We start from the raw sequence: 17,948 nt of genomic DNA, 5'->3' as shown, positions 1-17,948 counted from the left end.
CATCAATACAACAGCACACTACCCCGATCACGACACCCAAGCCCTGCGTTTCCGTCTTTTATACTGGTCGTTTTGAACGTACGGAATTTTTCGGTGACTCCCTAAGGAATAAAAAATATTCCGAACATGTTCATTTTTTTCCAGCAATGTCATACATCTAAGAGTAGTTTTAATGGCTCAGGGGATGAATCTCTCATTAAAAAGAAAACGCTCGATCATGCCGTAATTATTTGAAAGCCAATAAATCGAGCCGCTCCAATCCCAAGCAGCGCGTTGTGAATGGGCCATCGCTGGCAAGTGTACTATGGCCAACCAGATTTTCGATGGCCCAAGCTTGGCCAAAGTTCTCGGCAATAGCAGTGTTTTCGTCCTCGTCTGGTGACTTGCCATTCACTTTATGCCAGTCGCTGGCCATTCACTTTAGGCCAGTGACTGGCCATTCACTTTAGGCCAATGACTGGCTATTCACTTTAGGCCAGTGACTGGCCATTCACCTTTGTCCAGTGGCTGGCCATTCACTTTAGGCCAGAGAATGGCCATTCAGCTTTGGCCAGTCACTTTCGGCCAGCCACTGGCCATTCACGTTTGGCCAGCCACTAGCCATTGACTTCCGGCCAGTCACTGGCCAAAAGTGGCTGTAGTTATACACTTAATACATAATTTATCACAGACTGCCAGAAAATTTGGGTGTTCCTCAGAAGACTGTCAAGAGTTTCGGGAGGTCAAGTTTGAGAACTCAACCCCAGAAACTTTTACATAGTAATGACACGCGAAGCTGCTGCAAGTCTGCTCAATATTTATTGGACATTTTCGAGTACTAAGTCTTACGACGCTGGTTGCGACCACCATTCCAGTCGTCGTGGGTTCAGGGATGGTATGTTGTCCCACCATTAAGATCCCCCGGTAGTGCAGCAGTAAAAAATAAAAAGAAGTAACTTTAGGGGAAGGGACAGTGCAACAATGGAGAGTTTTAGTAGATCGTTCCGATACCTCCGATAGCCCCGATAACGATACTATGCATGCGCAAGGGAGGCGGTGGCGGAGTATCGGGTATCGTTATCGGAGTCATGGGAGCGATCTACTAAAACTCTCTACTCTTCAGTTACAATATTTTTCAGTTTACACAAGCTTACTGGCACTAATGGGAAAGAGAAGCCTTGAGTACACAGTAAAAGTTTTTACACATTTAAGGGTGTAAATCAGTTTGTCCCTGGGCTAACACCCTTATGGCGTTCAGGCAAGCACCCTTCATAAAGGGTGCTTGCTAACACCCTTGGTAAAGGGTGCTTGGCATGAAATGGGCACCTGCTGGGGTGGCCCAGTGGATGCTGGGCCACCCCAGCCAATCTGTCGCCGGGAGAGTATCATGCGACGTTTTGGTTATGTGGAGTACAAGGTCACATGACGCTCTCCCGACGTGGGATTGGCTGAAATGTTCACTGGGGTCTATACTTCATTTCACCCTTCGTCCGAGCTCGGCGTCCGCCGAGCTCGGACGAAGGGTGAAATGAAGTATAGACCCCAGTGAACATTTCATTGGAATGTATCCAATACACATAACAGAACTTGTACATTGTACATGATTTACAGCTTATCATGTTTACTGAACACATTTACACTTTTTTCACTTAGAGGGATTGCCACATCACCACATACGAGGCATGTGATAAAGAAATAATGAGTCACACTAAACACAACTCACTTCATGAAGTAATACAAAAGAGCTCCTTGCAGGTAACCCCGTGGGCAATTGGGAAGTGCTACGGCACCCCCCTTTCTCGAACTCTAAGTGAGCAAGCAGTGGCCCCAAGCATCGCACTGCACGGCTGAACCATTGTGAACATCATGGTCTGCCACAAACGAAGCATGTAAAGCTTTCCTGTTTGGAGATCAAGTGACATGTTTTGTTCGTCTCAGGGGATTGCAGGCAACCCACGCTTCGCTTATCACTTGTCTCCTACGCGCATCTGGCTCAACTCACAAATCGCGCATTGTACCAAACGGTCCAAGAAGACGGAAAGGAAGGACTCCCCTCATTCTCGGACCCTCGTTCGTGCAACCGGAAACAGCCATTCTCCCCCTAGAAGATTAGCCCGTCGCTTAAAACTCGAACAAAAGTTGCTTTCCCCATCCCGTTGAGCCCTAAGCTGACAGTGTTGTGGAAGCTACATGCTCCTTGGGCCAGCCCACGTGGGCCAGCCACACGCTCGTCACGCCACGGGTACTTCGAACGGCTCGGTTGTAACGCGCTGACGCTATTGACACCACCACAACGCTGCCAGCGCCACCAAGGGCAAAGCTGATAACCACGCCTGCCTTGCTACTCCACGAACGCGGGGAATCTTTTCTTTCTGCTTTTGTTTGCGCCGGATATCCCCTGACGCATCGCGCTCTCCGTTCGCTTCTCTTCGAGCGCTTGCTGGAGTGCACCGTTTGGAACGCAAAATATAGCCAGCCGTTCAAAATACAAACGTGCGATTATCATTTACGGTTATTATCCCTCATACTTGATTCACTTCCAAACGAAACTTGAATATTTCGATTTTTGTTTCCGTACCCCTTTAAAGAACACAACTGTGATGATGATTTAATGAATGATGATGATGAAACAATTTTGACTAAAGAGAGTGACCACAAGGGTATACTGAAAGAATCACTAACAATGATGAAACCTAGAAATATATTAGTGCCTTCCCTGTGTTTTGCCATTGAGTGGAAGGAGCTTCTTGGCCTATATTTTTGTTAGAAACAGGTGTAATGCGTCCGTCTGTTTTTTTTTTTTTAATCTTGATGTTGTGCAATTTTTTCTTTCCTAGGTTGAAAGCTCAAGGCATTCCCTGTTGTTTGTTCAACCACATTTACCCAAATGTTAGTAGGTTGCTTTTTTATGTTTACTGTCCTTGGGTATGTCAGGGGTTGTGGACAGTAAAACGTTATAAGGCCCAGGAAGGAATTCCCTTTGTAATGTGGTGGCAAGCAGAAGAGGAATTGTAAAAACTGACTTCATGTCTTCTCCTGCGTTTTCTTTTTTGGGTCGCCTATTCATTTTTTGCCCGTTAATACTCAGCTGTGTTTGATACTTCTCTGCGTTTGTGTCATACTTCAGAGAACCCGTCTTTAATAAATTATGTGTTTAGCCTGTTTAGCTAGCTTGCACCCTCCTTTTTGTTTTTGACCATTAATAAATGACTGTACGATTCAACTGCAAGCACAGTGTTAATGCATAATAATAAATAGCAGCATACTTTTATTGACTAGTGGTGATGACTGGACTAGTTAGTAGCCAATTATTGAAAAGAAATCATGAAGAATATGGGAACAGAGGATCTGAACACAATACAGCGCTGTGTTGATCTCCTCCTTCAAGTCCGTGCCATTCACATTCGATGTTTTTAATAACACATTTATTAATAATTTTCTGCTTGGTATCATCTGTATAGGAGTTCACTGGAACGAGCCATCTGCTATTGCATTCACTTTAGGGCAGCTCCCCCTTCCTCATGGTGCCATCGCTCAGGAAGTGCAAGGCGGGTGTCACTCTCACTCTTGTGGTTCAGTTCCCCAGGTTCCCATAGGTTTCAAGCTGCTAGCCGAACTGAGTCAGGCCTTCCAGCCCTGCAGAAAATGTCAATTCCACTCTTTTAGACGTAGACACCCACATTTTGCGTGTACGTGAAAGAAGCTCTAACAGAGAGGAAACAAAATGATTGGCCTTTTTTAATGCATCCTTTTCTTTCGCTGAGAACATACATAAACGTTACACGCTATCGTACATTCAGTGGTGCGGCTTAATTTAGGAAGAGCACTTTTTTTCATATAACTTTTATATAAAGAAAAAACTCAATATAATGGGTCGGACATAAATGGTTGCTATGAACTGCCCTATACATTTAAACATTACCTGATATCATCAAAAGAGTAGAGTAGCGTAGGGCTGCACTGGACCAATTACGTCTTTGTAACCAATTAATAGTTGGCATTTATTTGTTTATTACTATTGGCTATTATTCTTTGACAGAATAACCGGGCGAGTTGGTACGGTGGTAGTCTTTGAACTCCATCAAATATTCAGGTTTGACACTAGTTAAAGGGGCCCTCCGGATCGTTATGCGATGATCTATTTATGGCGGTAACTCAATCTACAGGCCCTAAGGATCCTAAAAATCATAAAATTACGGTGATGCGCGGCGGATTTCTCTACTAAAATTGCTATCAAAGTCCACGGCACGCCCCCCTTTCTGAGATGAGCCCGGAAAACGGGAGGGGCATCTCTTTACGCGTCAGCCAATAGCAAGCGAAGGATTCCGGCGTCACTGCGCGTCACCAACGCGGCCGACCGCCGACCCGCGGAGGAATCTCTTGAATACGCGCGGACCGTCGTCAAGGGGCCCGGACTTTGTGCTCGGCAGTCGTCGTTCGTCGCACCGCACCGTCGCGCTGCTACTGCAATACGCAGTCGCATTCCACAGATGACAAGGAAAAGTTTGACTCGTCGACGTGGAAGGATCGCAAAGCTGGCTTCGGAGTCGGGATCCACGGAAAAGAGGCACATGTGTCCCGCAAACGCACGCCTGCAGACGCCCCGGGAAGCAGACAAGCCGACGCGCCGACGCATCGCCCACTAGCAACAAGCTTGCGGGGAGAAAACATATAGTTCGCTGGTATTGGAGCGATAATTGCGGACTATGTTTCCCGCACCACAATCAGTTTACGTTTTTCTCAAACTCTAATTTACAACAAGCTTAAAAAGTGTTGCAATAATAACGTTCGCATTCACCGCGAGATGCAGCATTTCCATTGGTCAAGTTTTAGCGATGGGCAGGGAATGGGGGATCGTCTTCCAAGAGAAAATAGTCCCGATATATTTCTTCTGCCACCTGCTTAATAAACGGTTTTGTAATCTAAAACTTTGTATACATATTAACTTGCACCTACTATGCAATATAACAACATAAACAGACGATCACAGAAAGCTCCGGAGAGCCCCTTTAATTTTTTCCGCCTTTTTTCATGTTTTTGTTTTTTCTAGCTGCTCTGATTTTTGTAAGGGCTTTCGCCACTACTAAAAACGTGACATCTAAACTCCTTTTATTTTTTGCATCCCACAATCGTAAACTTAAAAAGTGTGCCGGTTCGGTAAACACGAAGAGACCTAATTTCCGAGGGTGAAACCTCTAAAAACAATGGACAAGTAAAAGAAACAAACAACACAGGGCGTTGTTTGTCCGTTGTTTTTAGCGCTTTTACCCTCGGAATAATGACGAAGCGACCGCGCGTCTCTACGCACAGGCATTAGCTTATGCAAAAAATCATGCTGCATGCTCGCTCTTCTAACGTTTTTCTCGCTCCCGCTTTATGAAACAAATGGGTGGCGAGCGGCTGTTAGGACAAGATGTCAGAACTGTGAGTAACACTTCGGGACGGCGACTGAATGCTTGAACTGCCGTCAGGCGGCACTTGAACGCTCCGCAGAAGCGTCATCGGACGAGCGCCGCACAACGGCGCAAAGAACATGCTCAAGGTTCCGCCGCGCGGGAATCTTTCTCACACTGCGGAGCGAGCCACAGGTTTTGAAGAAGATACGCCCTTTTCAAATAACGAAATAACACACGGCAGAAGCATAGTTAGAATCAAGCATAGCTTAGCAAGCACACGGTACACGACAAAGTTTGAAACAGCAGCCCACTTCGCAGAAACAAAAGAAAGTTGCTAACCGGCGTTTGCACGAGTCGTGCATGGGCGGTTCTGAACTTACGGGCGTTGCCAAGACGCAGCGTCTCCCAGCTCTCAGTCATCGATTGTTATTCTTGAACACGCTATTCGTAAGGAAGATATTTAAAATATCCACTAAAACGGCTAAAACGTAAAAAAAGGAGATTTCCGAAGCTTCTAGAATTTCAACGACCATTCAAACGAGCCCAACGGAAGCTGATTGCGATAGCGATGGTCTTGCGCAGTCTTCAAGAGTCTCTTTTCCTTTTTATTTATTGCTATTTTTTTTAGAACTATACTAAGCAAAATAAATTATATTAGTAACAATAAGAATTTCACTAAAATAATAATGTAAAACATTACAAAAAGTGAGTAAATCTTAGGTTTTATTTAAACTTTAGGTTTTTTCTTTTTTTTGTAAACCGAAACCGAAACTAACTCAAGCAACGCTTCCTTCGTCGTAATTGTTTGCGTGTGCGTGTGTGCAGGCGCGTGCGTGTGTTTGTGCGCACGCGTGTGGATGCGTCCACGTGCATGCGCGTGTGCGTTTCCGGTTATGCGTGCGTGTGCGTCTGCGCGCGGGCGTGGGTTTGCGCGTGTGCATGCGTGTGTACGTGCGTGCGCGCGTGTATGTGTGCGACTGCGAGCGCGCGTGTATGTGTGCGACTGCGAGCGCGCGTGTATGTGTGCGACTGCGAGCGCGCGTGTATGTGTGCGACTGCGAGCGCGCAAGCGTCTGTTTGTTCGTTCTATTGCACTGCGCCCGCAAGAACAATTGGATGTCCCTGGACACTGTTAAAACACTAACTTATTGATTATTATTATTATTATTATTATTGTTGTTGTTGTTATTGAAACATAGTCCTGAGACTTTAGACACAGGGCCCTAAACGTTTCTATAGCTGGCTGTAGCTGTATCTATAAATTTTTAAGGCCGACCATGCGAAGCTACAGGGGTGATATCCTCCCATTGAATTTCCCATAAACGACCATAGGCCATTTTTTATGGGATGTCTCGGCCTGGTTTATTATGGGATTTGCCTCTTTATGTGTGTGAGTTTTTGTGCATGTCACCATATTCTCAAATGAATATTTTACTCGGGTTGACATGGTCATGAGACAGGTTCTAGCAGCATGTCATGAATATTTGTCAAACATTTTCACAATATTTTGATTTCATGTTGCCAGATATAAACTCGAGACTAACTGATTTCCTTACTGTACACATCCATCAATCAATATTTGTAAAAAATGCTAGTATAGAGCATTTCACCCTACTTTCCGATTTCTGAGCATGGAGTGATTTGTAAGAAAATTAAATATGAACTCATATATAAAATTTTGTTTTCAAACATAAAAATTGTATGCAAAAGAGGCAATTAATTATCAGCTATTTGCATGAATTACAACTGACATTATAAGAAACTATACTGCTAACAACTGTTGCTTTTCAAGCAGAAATCTTACCTGTACATTATGTACAGAGCCATATATAAGCTTTCCAAAACCATTTCACATTATTTCTTTAGCACCCTCTTCTACACCCTTCTCACATTCTTCACTAAATGTAGGGTGTAACACGAAACAGCACCTTTTTCGGTAAAATTATGAGGTTGTATTCCTAGTTTTAGGTAGTTAAAAAGGTGTAGCCGAGGGTGTAAGCTGCTACAACACCCATTTTACACCCTTAAAGGTGTAAAAACTTTTACTGTGTAGTACGGCCGAGCATCACTGGCGTCAATAGCGTCACGGCGTTGCCCACCACCCGCCAACAATCACGTTGTTAACAACAAAACCAGCGTTCTGCACATCTAGGTCGAGATGTTCATTTTCTTTTTCTTTTACGTGTGGCTCGATTTTGAACATTTCCGTTGCGGTTTTAACCGAAGCTTTTAGCTTTCCTTGGCTCAGGAAATCAGTATCCTAGCACCTATATGAAACATTACTGAGACTAGCTTAAGTTTAATCAATATATGAGAGACGTCTTCTTTAGGCTCTTCCAAAACACAAAGTCTGATATATCCAATCTTATCCGATTCAAGCACAAGCTGATCGGGGTGCATGGCTAGCGTGGCGGTTTACTAAGCTGAGTGCATTGATACACCTATAGGTTTTTAAGGTAGAGAAGAGGGCTTATGGTCGGTATACAGGTACACTGGCTGGGTAACGGAGGGTGCGTCTTCCAGGAAAGGGGAGCATCTGCGCCCGATGCACCCGACTACAACTTTTTTTTCTTCGAGTGCAGTTGGGAAGTAAATATGTGGAGCGGTAACCGAAAAATCGCGGATGTGGTATTCGCACTAAGAGTGCCGCGCGGCGACAGAGCGGTATAGTTAACGCGAAGATGACGTCGGCGCTGCTTTCGTATTTTATTTTCATAGAACAACGACGGGCACAATATTTTCCCACTTCTAGTATAATGTTCCAAATGAACATATCACACGACAGTGCTAGTTAAGACAATAGCCTTTCAAGTCTAACGAAAAAAAAAAAAACTGAATAAAACGGTGATCGTTTGCTTGCGCTAACAGTGTTCGCGCGATGCACGCACTAATATTCTGCCAACCACTCGCTCGTGATGCTTCTCTCGCTGCCCGTCGTTATAACAAAGTTTCGTCAACGCGATGAAAGTTTAGATTATCGGTGTCCCTGCGGCAAAACTGAAAATCAGCACTTTTGGCAGAACACTTGTCGGCCATGTTTATGTCCACGGCGGCCAAGCTGATAATCAGCACTTCTGGCCAAACACTCGCCGGCCGTGTTTATGTTTCCGGCGGCCAAGGTGGAAATCAGCACAGGTGGCCAAACACTTGCCGGCCGTGTTTATGTCTCCGGCGGCCAAGCTGAAAACCAGCACTACTGGCCAAACACTTGCCGGCCGTGTTTATGTCTCCGGCGGCCAAGCTGAAAATCAGCACTTGTGGCCAAACACTTGCCGGGCGTGTCTATGTCCCCGGCGGCCAAGCTGAAAATCACCACTGCTGGCCGAACACTTGCCGGCCGTGTTTATGTCTCCGGCCTCCAAGCTGAAAATGAGCACTTCTGGCCAGGCGCTTGCCGGCAGTGTTTATGTCTCCGGCGGACAAGCTAAAAACAGCTAGTTTGTGGCCGGACCCTTGCCGGCCTTGTTTATGTCTCCGGTGGCCAAGCACTTAAAGTGGCCAAGCTGTCCAGACACTGGCCAACCGTCGGCCGATCGAAATTCACTTTCTGGTGCTGCTTGGGATGTGGTTAAAAGCCATGAGTTTGTTTTCCCGCACGGCCCTTCGTAGCCAGTATTTATATTGTAGTGTTTGTTTTTCTATTTCTGCTGTTCGCGCACGGCTGCAATTGCCGTCTTGGATTAATCTTTGTAGAGCGGATATTCACTCAGCTGGAAGTGATGCTTCACAAGCAGAGAAATCGCTTTTCGATCAACTTGAATGCGGTCAAAGCCGCGACTTGCGGCAACTGTTAAGTGTACGGAGCTACGCCGTTGCGAGCTCGAAAACTTCTAGCGCTCATCGCAGCGCGCCACTTGGAGGGCAGTTTCTACAGGAACCGTAATATATTTAAACAGTAAAATAAAGGATAGCGTTTTTTTTTTCGATTTTACCTGTTTTTTTTTTTCATGCTAAACTTCCATTGTAAATATACGTACTTTCCGTCATACTTTCGTATTGTTAAGTCTTTTCTCCAGAGCGCAATCGCTCTCGGGGACCGACAGTCACATTGGTCACTGTACGATAGGAGCTTACCGTTCAGACCAGAGTTCCAACATGACTATCCACACGTTGATCGACTGCACGTAATCCCTGAAGTCGTCTTAAACTCTTTAATGTAAAGCGGAATGTCATCCTGCGACACCCCGCCCCCTCCGATCACGGCCCGACCAGCGGCATCAATGCCCGACAGTTTACGTCATCTCATCTTGTTGTTACACCACTGATACGCGAACACACGGTCACATCGGCGATAATTCCAGTCTTCTGTTCACAACCCACAACACTGCCAACACTGCCATCACGATGTCGCTGACACGCAGAAATACAGAACCACGTTGACGATGTTGCTGAGACGCAGAAATACAGAATCACGTTGAACGCCGGTTGGCACTCGGCACGAAACAACAGAACCGAAATCAGCACGAAAGGCACCAGGCAGCCGGCAGGAAAACCTGCCTGCCTTGGACGCAGTTCCCGCGATTTCCATAACGTCGAAAACGTCGACACAGTTCCTCGTGGTTTCGCTGCTGTAGTTCCGCGTGTGTCCCGCAAATCGGAGACGACCGTCTTACCCAGTGTATGTAGCGCTGCTGGCACTGCTCCAGAACTTCGCTGTTTCTAGCGGCTTCGTTAGCTCGTTTGATGAAATTAGTGGTAAAAACGTCAATGCAACCGAAATGTTCTGCAGGTTTGGACTAGAAGACGGAATTACTAGCGGCCTTCGCTTCCGCTGAAGATCAATCAACTCAACATTAATTTATTAAACAACGTGCGCGACGTGGTCGAAAAACGAAACCGAAAGAAGATGAGTCGGGAGGGCGAAAGCTTTCACCGGCCTGCCTGGAGAAGGAGGAAAACGTCTCGGTGAATAATAAGGACTTCAATTTTCCTTTCATTGGTCTGGGTTTGTTTATGTGTGTTTTGGTAAATAAAAATTAAAACAAAAACTTTACGAAAAAAAAAAAAGAAACCGCTCCTCTGGGGTTTGAACCTTTCACCACTTGGTCAGTAGCGCGATGTTTTACCCCTGCGCCAACTGAACAGAAGGGACGCGCCCTCCTTTCTTCATCTGAACTGCCGTTCATCCCTTCTCTGGGCAACTTGTCCGCAACAAGGAGGAACAGTCTGTGGTGTGTGTCTCCCCTACTCGTCCGTCGTTTTTAGCGCTTTTAACCCCTAAACATGTTCAACCAACTAGCCCAAATCCAAACCCTTCTGAGGAACAGTCGCTGTTGCTACCTTTCTCCTCCTTTTTTTCTTAGAGTGTAAATCTGCCTTTTTTATGCTTCGTGTTGGAGTGCGTTTGCAAAGCGACGTGTTGTGCTCATCGTGCGGTGTGAATAAATTTGGGCAAGATTTCCTACCTGCCCACAGATGCATGAACTGAGTCCATTTTTTACATAGTGAACATAGCGCTTTTTTTGGGAAGGGGGGAAGAGGCGTTGTGCATTTATTACGGTATAATCACTTGAAAGTTCAGAAATTGGGGAGGGCGAGCAAGCTTTCCGAACTTTGTCTCTTTGCTCTCTGGCACTGCCCCTAGTTTCAAGTTTCAGTAGACATACCTAGTAGCAGGTACAAATTCCTCTAAAGCAGGTAAACGACCGGGAAGTCGGGATTGTGCGGACTCCCTATTTTGTGCTTTTCGCAAGGTGACTGGGGAAGTGCTTTTGCAAAGTATGCGAAATATGCAACCGATTTTGTTATGCCCGTCGTTTGCGTCACTCCAGCAAAATGAATAAGATAATCTACAAAGCCGCGATCACAAGCCAAGATTTACGATAACAGTACGCATTCATTCAAACAACTTTACGTAAGATGGTTCGAAAGCCGAGAAAAAAAATCTGTCGGCTAACGCAGAAATCGGACGTCCGACGGCTTCTCTGGGCAGCTATTACGTAATCACCTGGCTGTGCCAGGTTTTTTACGTAACAGCTGTGTCTGGTCGCGGACATTCGATGCACCCGGGGCACCCGGTGCGAATCTCGACGGCCTCCATAGCGATATGACAAGAACATAACTGGACACGTTTGTCGCACGCGAACGCCCCATTGCCTCCAGCCAAATAGCATTCCTTTCAGGGCGGCATGGCTGCTAGAAAGCTCACTGTCCGGATCAGGCATCTGACATCTCTGAAAGTCAGCATTCGCACGCGCAAACAAACAAACAAACAAAAATAAAAGCACGCTAAGCAAACCAAGAGGAAAACGAAAGAACCGCGCTATGAAAGCCAAAACCCCGCGTCGCTTGCTATCACTAGCACCCGCGACAGCTGCTAAACACACACTACTTCACTTCAAGAAGTATCACTCAAGCACCTGGGTCAGCACGAAACACTGATCACTCAGGCGAAACGATTAGTCGAGGTAGGCGAGACAGGCGTACAGGTCGGGAGCAGAGACTTCGGCGGCCATGAAAGAATGGCGAAGCTTTTGTTTGTTATGGTATCAATCCAAACGGAAGTGCCCGTCTTGTAAACCTTTTGTAAAGAATAATAACTCTCATCGCATGGGTTATTACTTTAACGTAAAAATATGTCGCTCAAAAGGAAATTGCAACATATAACAAAGGTTTAACAACCAAGATCTAAGCTGTCAATAAAACTCTTAGCCAATGAGAAGTATAGCAGCCGATTGGGATTCAACGTCACGGAATCCCAACTTCGTGGCGCGAGATTTAAAACGAGTGAAATAGCCGCAAACTAAAATCAGTCTCACGCAATACATATTGCTGTAAAAAAAAATGTTTTTTCTCGCGGGAAAATTGTTTTTTGACATGCTTGTTCCAATTAGGTTGTTTAAAAAAAACTTTTTTTCTTTGCAGTTACCCTTTAAGCTTCTTTCGAAGCTAAGGCATTCCAGACTGCCTTGCCGACATTTCGTGCGCCCCCAGTCACAACGGTCGAGTGTGCGTGGAACGAAAATATCTGGAACCTCGTCGTCATTTTTTAGGGGCTAGTATTTTTAATCTATGTCGGGATATCTCCGCTGGGAACCACTGGGAGCGCCTTCCACACGGTTGCACGTGTATCGCAAGCAACTCTAGCGTTAATCGGCAAACACAAACACGATTAAAACTGGCACGGCGTGATGGTTACCTTAGTAGCGGTAGCTGCCAATTTTCACAAGTTTGATACCCCTACACCGCAAGCACAAGTCTGTACTCCAGTATACCGCTTCACTCGAGCAACGAGCGAATCCTATCAGAAAGTAAACGCGGAGGCTGCAACGCCCTACGTTATTGCTGCATCGTAAAACGCATTTTGCACAGGTGTACACGGGCTCGCTCTATTTTCACGCCTTCCACGCGTGAAAATAGAACGAGCCCAATATTAGGAAACACCGTCCTTGTCGCTTGTTATGGCCGTTATTCTAAACTAGTCAATTTCATTACACGTGGCGCTGTAGTTATGCTCATGAAATATACAATATCACTGAATTCCATCAAGTGTTTGCATGCCAGTGCTCAGTGTTCCACAAGTATGCTCGAGTAACTATATAAAAAAAAAAGATCATTCACGGTATCCACCTGCCCATTTAGTTTACACAAAACGTTAGGCGAAGGCACCCGACAATATGTTCCAAGTATTGTCGAAGAATAACAACTCGAAAGCATATTCAATTGTGTCTCTTCAGTGCAAGATATCAGTTGATTGATACCACGTAAGATAGTGCTCATATATCGCACCAAGGAAGTGAAGCTGATAATCAGAATTTAAAATGAATCTCTTAGAAGTCTCAGCTCAGCAGCCAACAATATTTTAAACCTTTCTCAGGAAAGTTTTTAAGCGCAACGTCCGTCGCCATTTTGATGCGCACAGGACATTCTTTTCACGATATTACTAAATAATTCTGAGCGATAAGAAAAGTATTTAAAGTAGTAGAACGTCTCTAAAGGACAATAAATTTAGTTATTTCTTCGTAACATTTTTATTCAATCAAAAGGTGCAGCTTCCGCAGCTTCAATCACGAGCTGGATCCACCAGCCACTTCAATTGCGGCTCCTGTCATATACGAGCTCTCTGGCGAGCAGAGAAAAGCAACCACGTCAGCGACCTCACGAGGCTGAGCGAAGCGACCAAGTGGAAGCCAGAACAACATTTTCTGTCGCCGCTCTTTTGTAAAGAATTCTGAAACCCTCGGAACGGGACTGTGGATCATTCCAGGAAGCACTGCATTGCACCGAATTCCTTTGTCGGCGAGATCCAAGGCCACCGTTTTGGTAAGACCAACAATACCGGCCTTGGAGGCGACGTAACCGTAGCGTCCTTTGAAGCCCGTCTTGGCGACCAGGCTGGAAATGTTGACCACTACCCCTTGAGTAACCTCTCCGGCCAGCATGTCTCGGGCAGCAGCTTGGGTCATCAGGAAGGTACCCTGGTTTATACGCAAATCATTTAAAAAACTATAGATTTGATTCCACTTCATAATGCTTATCATTAGTAATAAAGAGATGAAAAAGAAACAAAAGGATACAAAATCTCCATCGACTTTTGCATCATGATCCCATAGGGTATGGAAACTAACCAGTGTAAAATAAGCGTTCGCCCAAAGTTTGTCTAGACGAAATTACGCTGTTGCTTCGGCAGTTAAAAGCGTGTTGCTGAAGATGTCCCCATTGAATCGAGTGGGGAAAATCGGGGTCACGGGAGGCCATGGTAGAACGTGACAGAACAACTTGAGACTAGGGCGACCAACCGTCCCGCGACTCGCAAGACTGTCCCGCATTGAGGGCTCGTGTCCCGGGTCCCGCAAGAAATAACCAAATCTTCAAAATGTCCCTCATTTCACACGGTCCTAAGATTCACTCCGCAAATCATGGTGCTGCCGAACAACGGGGCACGGAGAAGCGCGGAGGTCGCTGGTAATCGTGTGATTCAAAATGATACGCCATTTTCTATCCGAGCATTGCGGGAAGTGACTGTCGTTCTTGCAGGAAAACCGTCGCGCAGGCGCCGCTGTACCTCTGCTCTTGGTAGCAAAATACTTTAAGAAAAATTTCTCGCCAAAGCTTTGACGATAAAATATTGTAATTATCTGCAAATCACTGTGTCCTTGCAAAAACAAAATTGCTGTATATTTCTTTTTTCTTAGTGAAGACATTCACAACGGTCAAAAAAGAACATGATGTTAAAACTTTGTGTAGGACCATGTTGATAAAAGTGAGCGTTGACGGGAAAAAATAACCCGAAAAAAGATTTACTATTTCTTATTTCCATTTGATGCATTGAGTTCTGATACTATTGATTTTTTATGTTTTCAACCCCGACGTATTTAATAGGATATTTGACACAAAAAATATACCACGGGGAGTGAAAATTGTTTGAGCTTAATTGCTGGAATAGAACTTGCAGGTACATAGACAGCACAGGATAATAAATGTATTAACAGAGCGACGGTTCGTTGTGTGTGTGTAAATTTCCTCTACCGCCATCCCCCCCTCCCCCTGCCTTGTGTGTCCCGTATTTCGCTGGCAGAAAGCTGGTCAGCGTACTTGAGTCTCTGATGTCACGTGACGTCACGTTTGCGGATAAATTTACGTGATGCACAGACTTGACGCCTTGGCGTGGCGATACGGTTTACGGACACGTGATACGATGCCGTAACTTCACGTGCATTGTTACGCTAAATTTAAAGAGTTTTACATAGCAGACACGGCAGACGACACGTGCTGTGTCGTCTGTTTAATCTCCTGTGTCCCTCTTTCGTTTTCGTATATTAGCGACGTAATTGACGTGGCGACATGACCACACGTTACCTGACGTAACGCGGAATGGTCACGTAATGTGACGTCACAATGTAAAGTCGTGCTGGCACGCTACGCCATGATATCACAGGACGTCAATTTCGACGCTAAATTTACCAGGAAACGCACTAACGAACGAACGAACGGACGGATGCACACGTTTTTGGGAATAGGAAAGTCTATTAGAAAGCATTCCATGGTTTCTGATAGCACTATCCTCAGAGGTAATAAAAGAAAATATTCCATGCTTTTTAATAGCACCATCTGCTGCTTAAACCTTTTTTAGTGTTCTCTGAAACCTTTGGTATGATTATATACCACACAGTCAAAAAGCTGAGTTCACGTGCAGATGTTAAGAATCTAGATCCACAACCTCAGATATTTAGCGCATTATTTTACGTTTTTACGTTGTGCCAGCCTAAAATATATTTTTATATACGATACCAAACCTTTGACATGAGTAATTGCACGATGTGCTGAATGGAGGTAATTTTTTTGCAAATAAATATATATTTTTGCTTTCATGGTTGTAACTGCTCGCCAAAACGAGCTTTCAATAAAAGCTTTTAGATTTCAGATTCGAAAATCAACCTTACTGAAAACTTTGCAAACACGTTAGCTTTTAGTTCGGCTCCACCCAAAAGTAGAGAAACTAAAAATCGCGCACTATGTTGCAAAGTATGTTGCACAATGGGTACGCTTGTGTCGCATTTTGGAATTTATTTATGTAGGTAGTCAGGATTAAGCGTACCGAGTGTAATTTCATAACATCAGTGGTTAAAATAATTCGCATCACCTACTGAGGAAAGGACGTGCTTCAAAAGACAGCAATATGTTTCTTCTTTTTTTTTCTCTCTTTCGAAATGATATCTTTTCTAACAAAGTTATTTACCCCAACGCTTTCAAAAGGGCAACGGGCTGTCCTTCAGAAGAAATACTCTCTCAACATACAGATACCAAAGAATTCACAAGTATACATACATAGCGCACTCGATCTCTGAATTCGAGACGTGCAAGAAGTATTCGCGAATGCTATTCCTAAAACAATTAGTCTCTGGGTCGCCAAGAGCGTCGTACGTGAGTAAGCTAACGTAATAAAGTTGGTAACAAACTGTCCTTGCCTTTTTTCGTTAAGGAACTCTTTTTTTTTTTTAATCTTCAGTGCAGTTTTCAGAACAGTCAAGCGTTTTAGCTTACCTTGAGGTTAACATCGACGACTCGATTAAAACTCTCCTCGCTTGTATCAAGAATGGAGGTGCCACTGCCAAAGATGGCGGCGCAGTTCACCAGAACGCTGACGGGGGAACCGTGTAATTGCTTCAGTGACGAAAAGAGGTTTTGCACTGATGTTGAGTCAGCAATATCAACTTGCATTGCAACGTGTCTCTGACCGTCGCGCACAGCTGAAAATACATGGGTAAGTTACGGTATCAAACGAAACATGAAACAAGGAGAAGCTCATAGAGAACAACTACAAACAAAACATTATGTGACTTCACATTCCATCAAATATTTAATTTTCTTATGACATTTCTGAATATAAGCATCCCAGAAAACTACCTGCTGCCACCTGTCTTCGCTCCCCACTACTTTTTTCTATTTTTTTTCAGGTAGCTCGGTGTGTATGCGGAACGCAAGTTTGTCTGCTTCTTTTGCAGGTGTTGGGGTGACATCAGAAAGCAGAACTCTGGTTGGCTCTGATTGAAGGACAGGGGTAGACGTCAAAGCAGGCTGCCTTGAGGCCTACACAATATTTCTATCAGAGCCAATAAAATCTCGGCGTTCTGACATCCGCACAACCCCTGCAAAAGAAGCAGACGAACTGGACTCCGCTTACCATCATTTGTTGCTCTCGACTATTCTACGATATATCGTAAAGAAAAACAAAAAAAACCCCGTTTGTTTGAACTTGGAAGAGCCAATCACTGGAATCTGCAAAAAAAGCTTGATGAATGACGAAGCTGAAAGTATGTTTAGAGCTAGGAAGTAGTCTGCGCTGTTACACCGAGTCACTTCAATCGTCATACACAGCGCCGCATCAGATGCCATCTTTTTTTAGGTCTAAACATATTTTCAGCCTCGTCATTGGCGGACCTTTCTCCGTAAATTTCGTAACGTATAAGTTTACATTTATTCTTCTCCTTCCTTAAGCACGAAGTCTTTAACTTCATTTGGACACTATCCAAGAATCTCCATCTAAACCTACTAAGTGAATTAGAAATACAAACCTGGAAGAGTAGTGAGCACGGCTTCAGCCTTTGCCAAATCGATGTCAGCGACGATCACATGAGCACCTTTCTCTGCTAAGGCGTCGCAGATTGCCTTGCCAAGATTTCCCCCGCCTCCGGTCACCACAGCCAAGCGTTCGCGTAAAGGACATCCCTGTGAGCTCATTTCCATATTTTTTGGGGGTGCTTGAAATTTAATTTTGTGCACTGATATCCTCTGTCGGAACCACTGGAAGCTTGTGACACCCGGTCACAGTTCTAGTTCAAGCAGCTCGAGCGTTAAATGACCGACAAGAGTGTTTGAGGTTGTCGCTAAGGGCGCTGCTGTATCAAAACTACTGCTGCTAATTTCAAAACGAGTCAAGTGAAAACACTGGGCTCGTTCGATTCATATAAAATGCACCTGCATCCTCCTTCACTCGGTGTACATCCCCCGACTCGATTTAGGAGCGCAGTGTTTTTTTAACATTCGTAGAATGCGACATTCTTCGTATTTCTGCACTGCGAAACAGCTTTTGCACAGGTGTAGGCTGGTGCAGATAAATATAGCGACGCGGAT

At 44.8% G+C, this 17,948-nt stretch overlaps 1 protein-coding gene across 1 annotated transcript; it reads right to left on the bottom strand.

The window, feature by feature from the left end:
* Positions 1–13,381: 13,381 nt before the first annotated feature.
* LOC115315384 (estradiol 17-beta-dehydrogenase 8-like) lies at positions 13,382–17,555 on the bottom strand. The gene is made up of 3 exons (XM_029974594.2): positions 17,390–17,555; positions 16,359–16,564; positions 13,382–13,792 (listed from the first exon to the last, which is right to left on the bottom strand). Exons 1-3 carry the CDS (start codon positions 17,553–17,555, stop codon positions 13,382–13,384), a joined length of 783 nt encoding a protein of 260 aa, XP_029830454.2.
* Positions 17,556–17,948: the final 393 nt, after the last annotated feature.

Source organism: Ixodes scapularis, unplaced genomic scaffold (genome assembly GCF_016920785.2).
Source record: "Ixodes scapularis isolate PalLabHiFi unplaced genomic scaffold, ASM1692078v2 PGA_scaffold5__190_contigs__length_132052651, whole genome shotgun sequence".
Classification (NCBI taxonomy): domain Eukaryota; kingdom Metazoa; phylum Arthropoda; class Arachnida; order Ixodida; family Ixodidae; genus Ixodes; species Ixodes scapularis.
The sequence above is the reverse complement of the archived record's forward strand: the minus strand, read 5'-3'. Positions and strand labels throughout refer to the sequence as shown.

What these genes read in the sequence shown, in the direction of transcription:
- LOC115315384 (XM_029974594.2), bottom strand. Translation starts at nt 17,555, where the DNA reads ATGAGCTCACAGGGATGTCCTTTACGCGAACGCTTGGCTGTGGTGACC. An exon ending in CGTGCTCACTACTCTTCCAG is followed by an intron (nt 16,565 to 17,389) that starts GTTTGTATTTCT and finishes ATGTATTTTCAG; the next exon opens with CTGTGCGCGACGGTCAGAGA. An exon ending in TCGTCGATGTTAACCTCAAG is followed by an intron (nt 13,793 to 16,358) that starts GTAAGCTAAAAC and finishes CGTATAAACCAG; the next exon opens with GGTACCTTCCTGATGACCCA.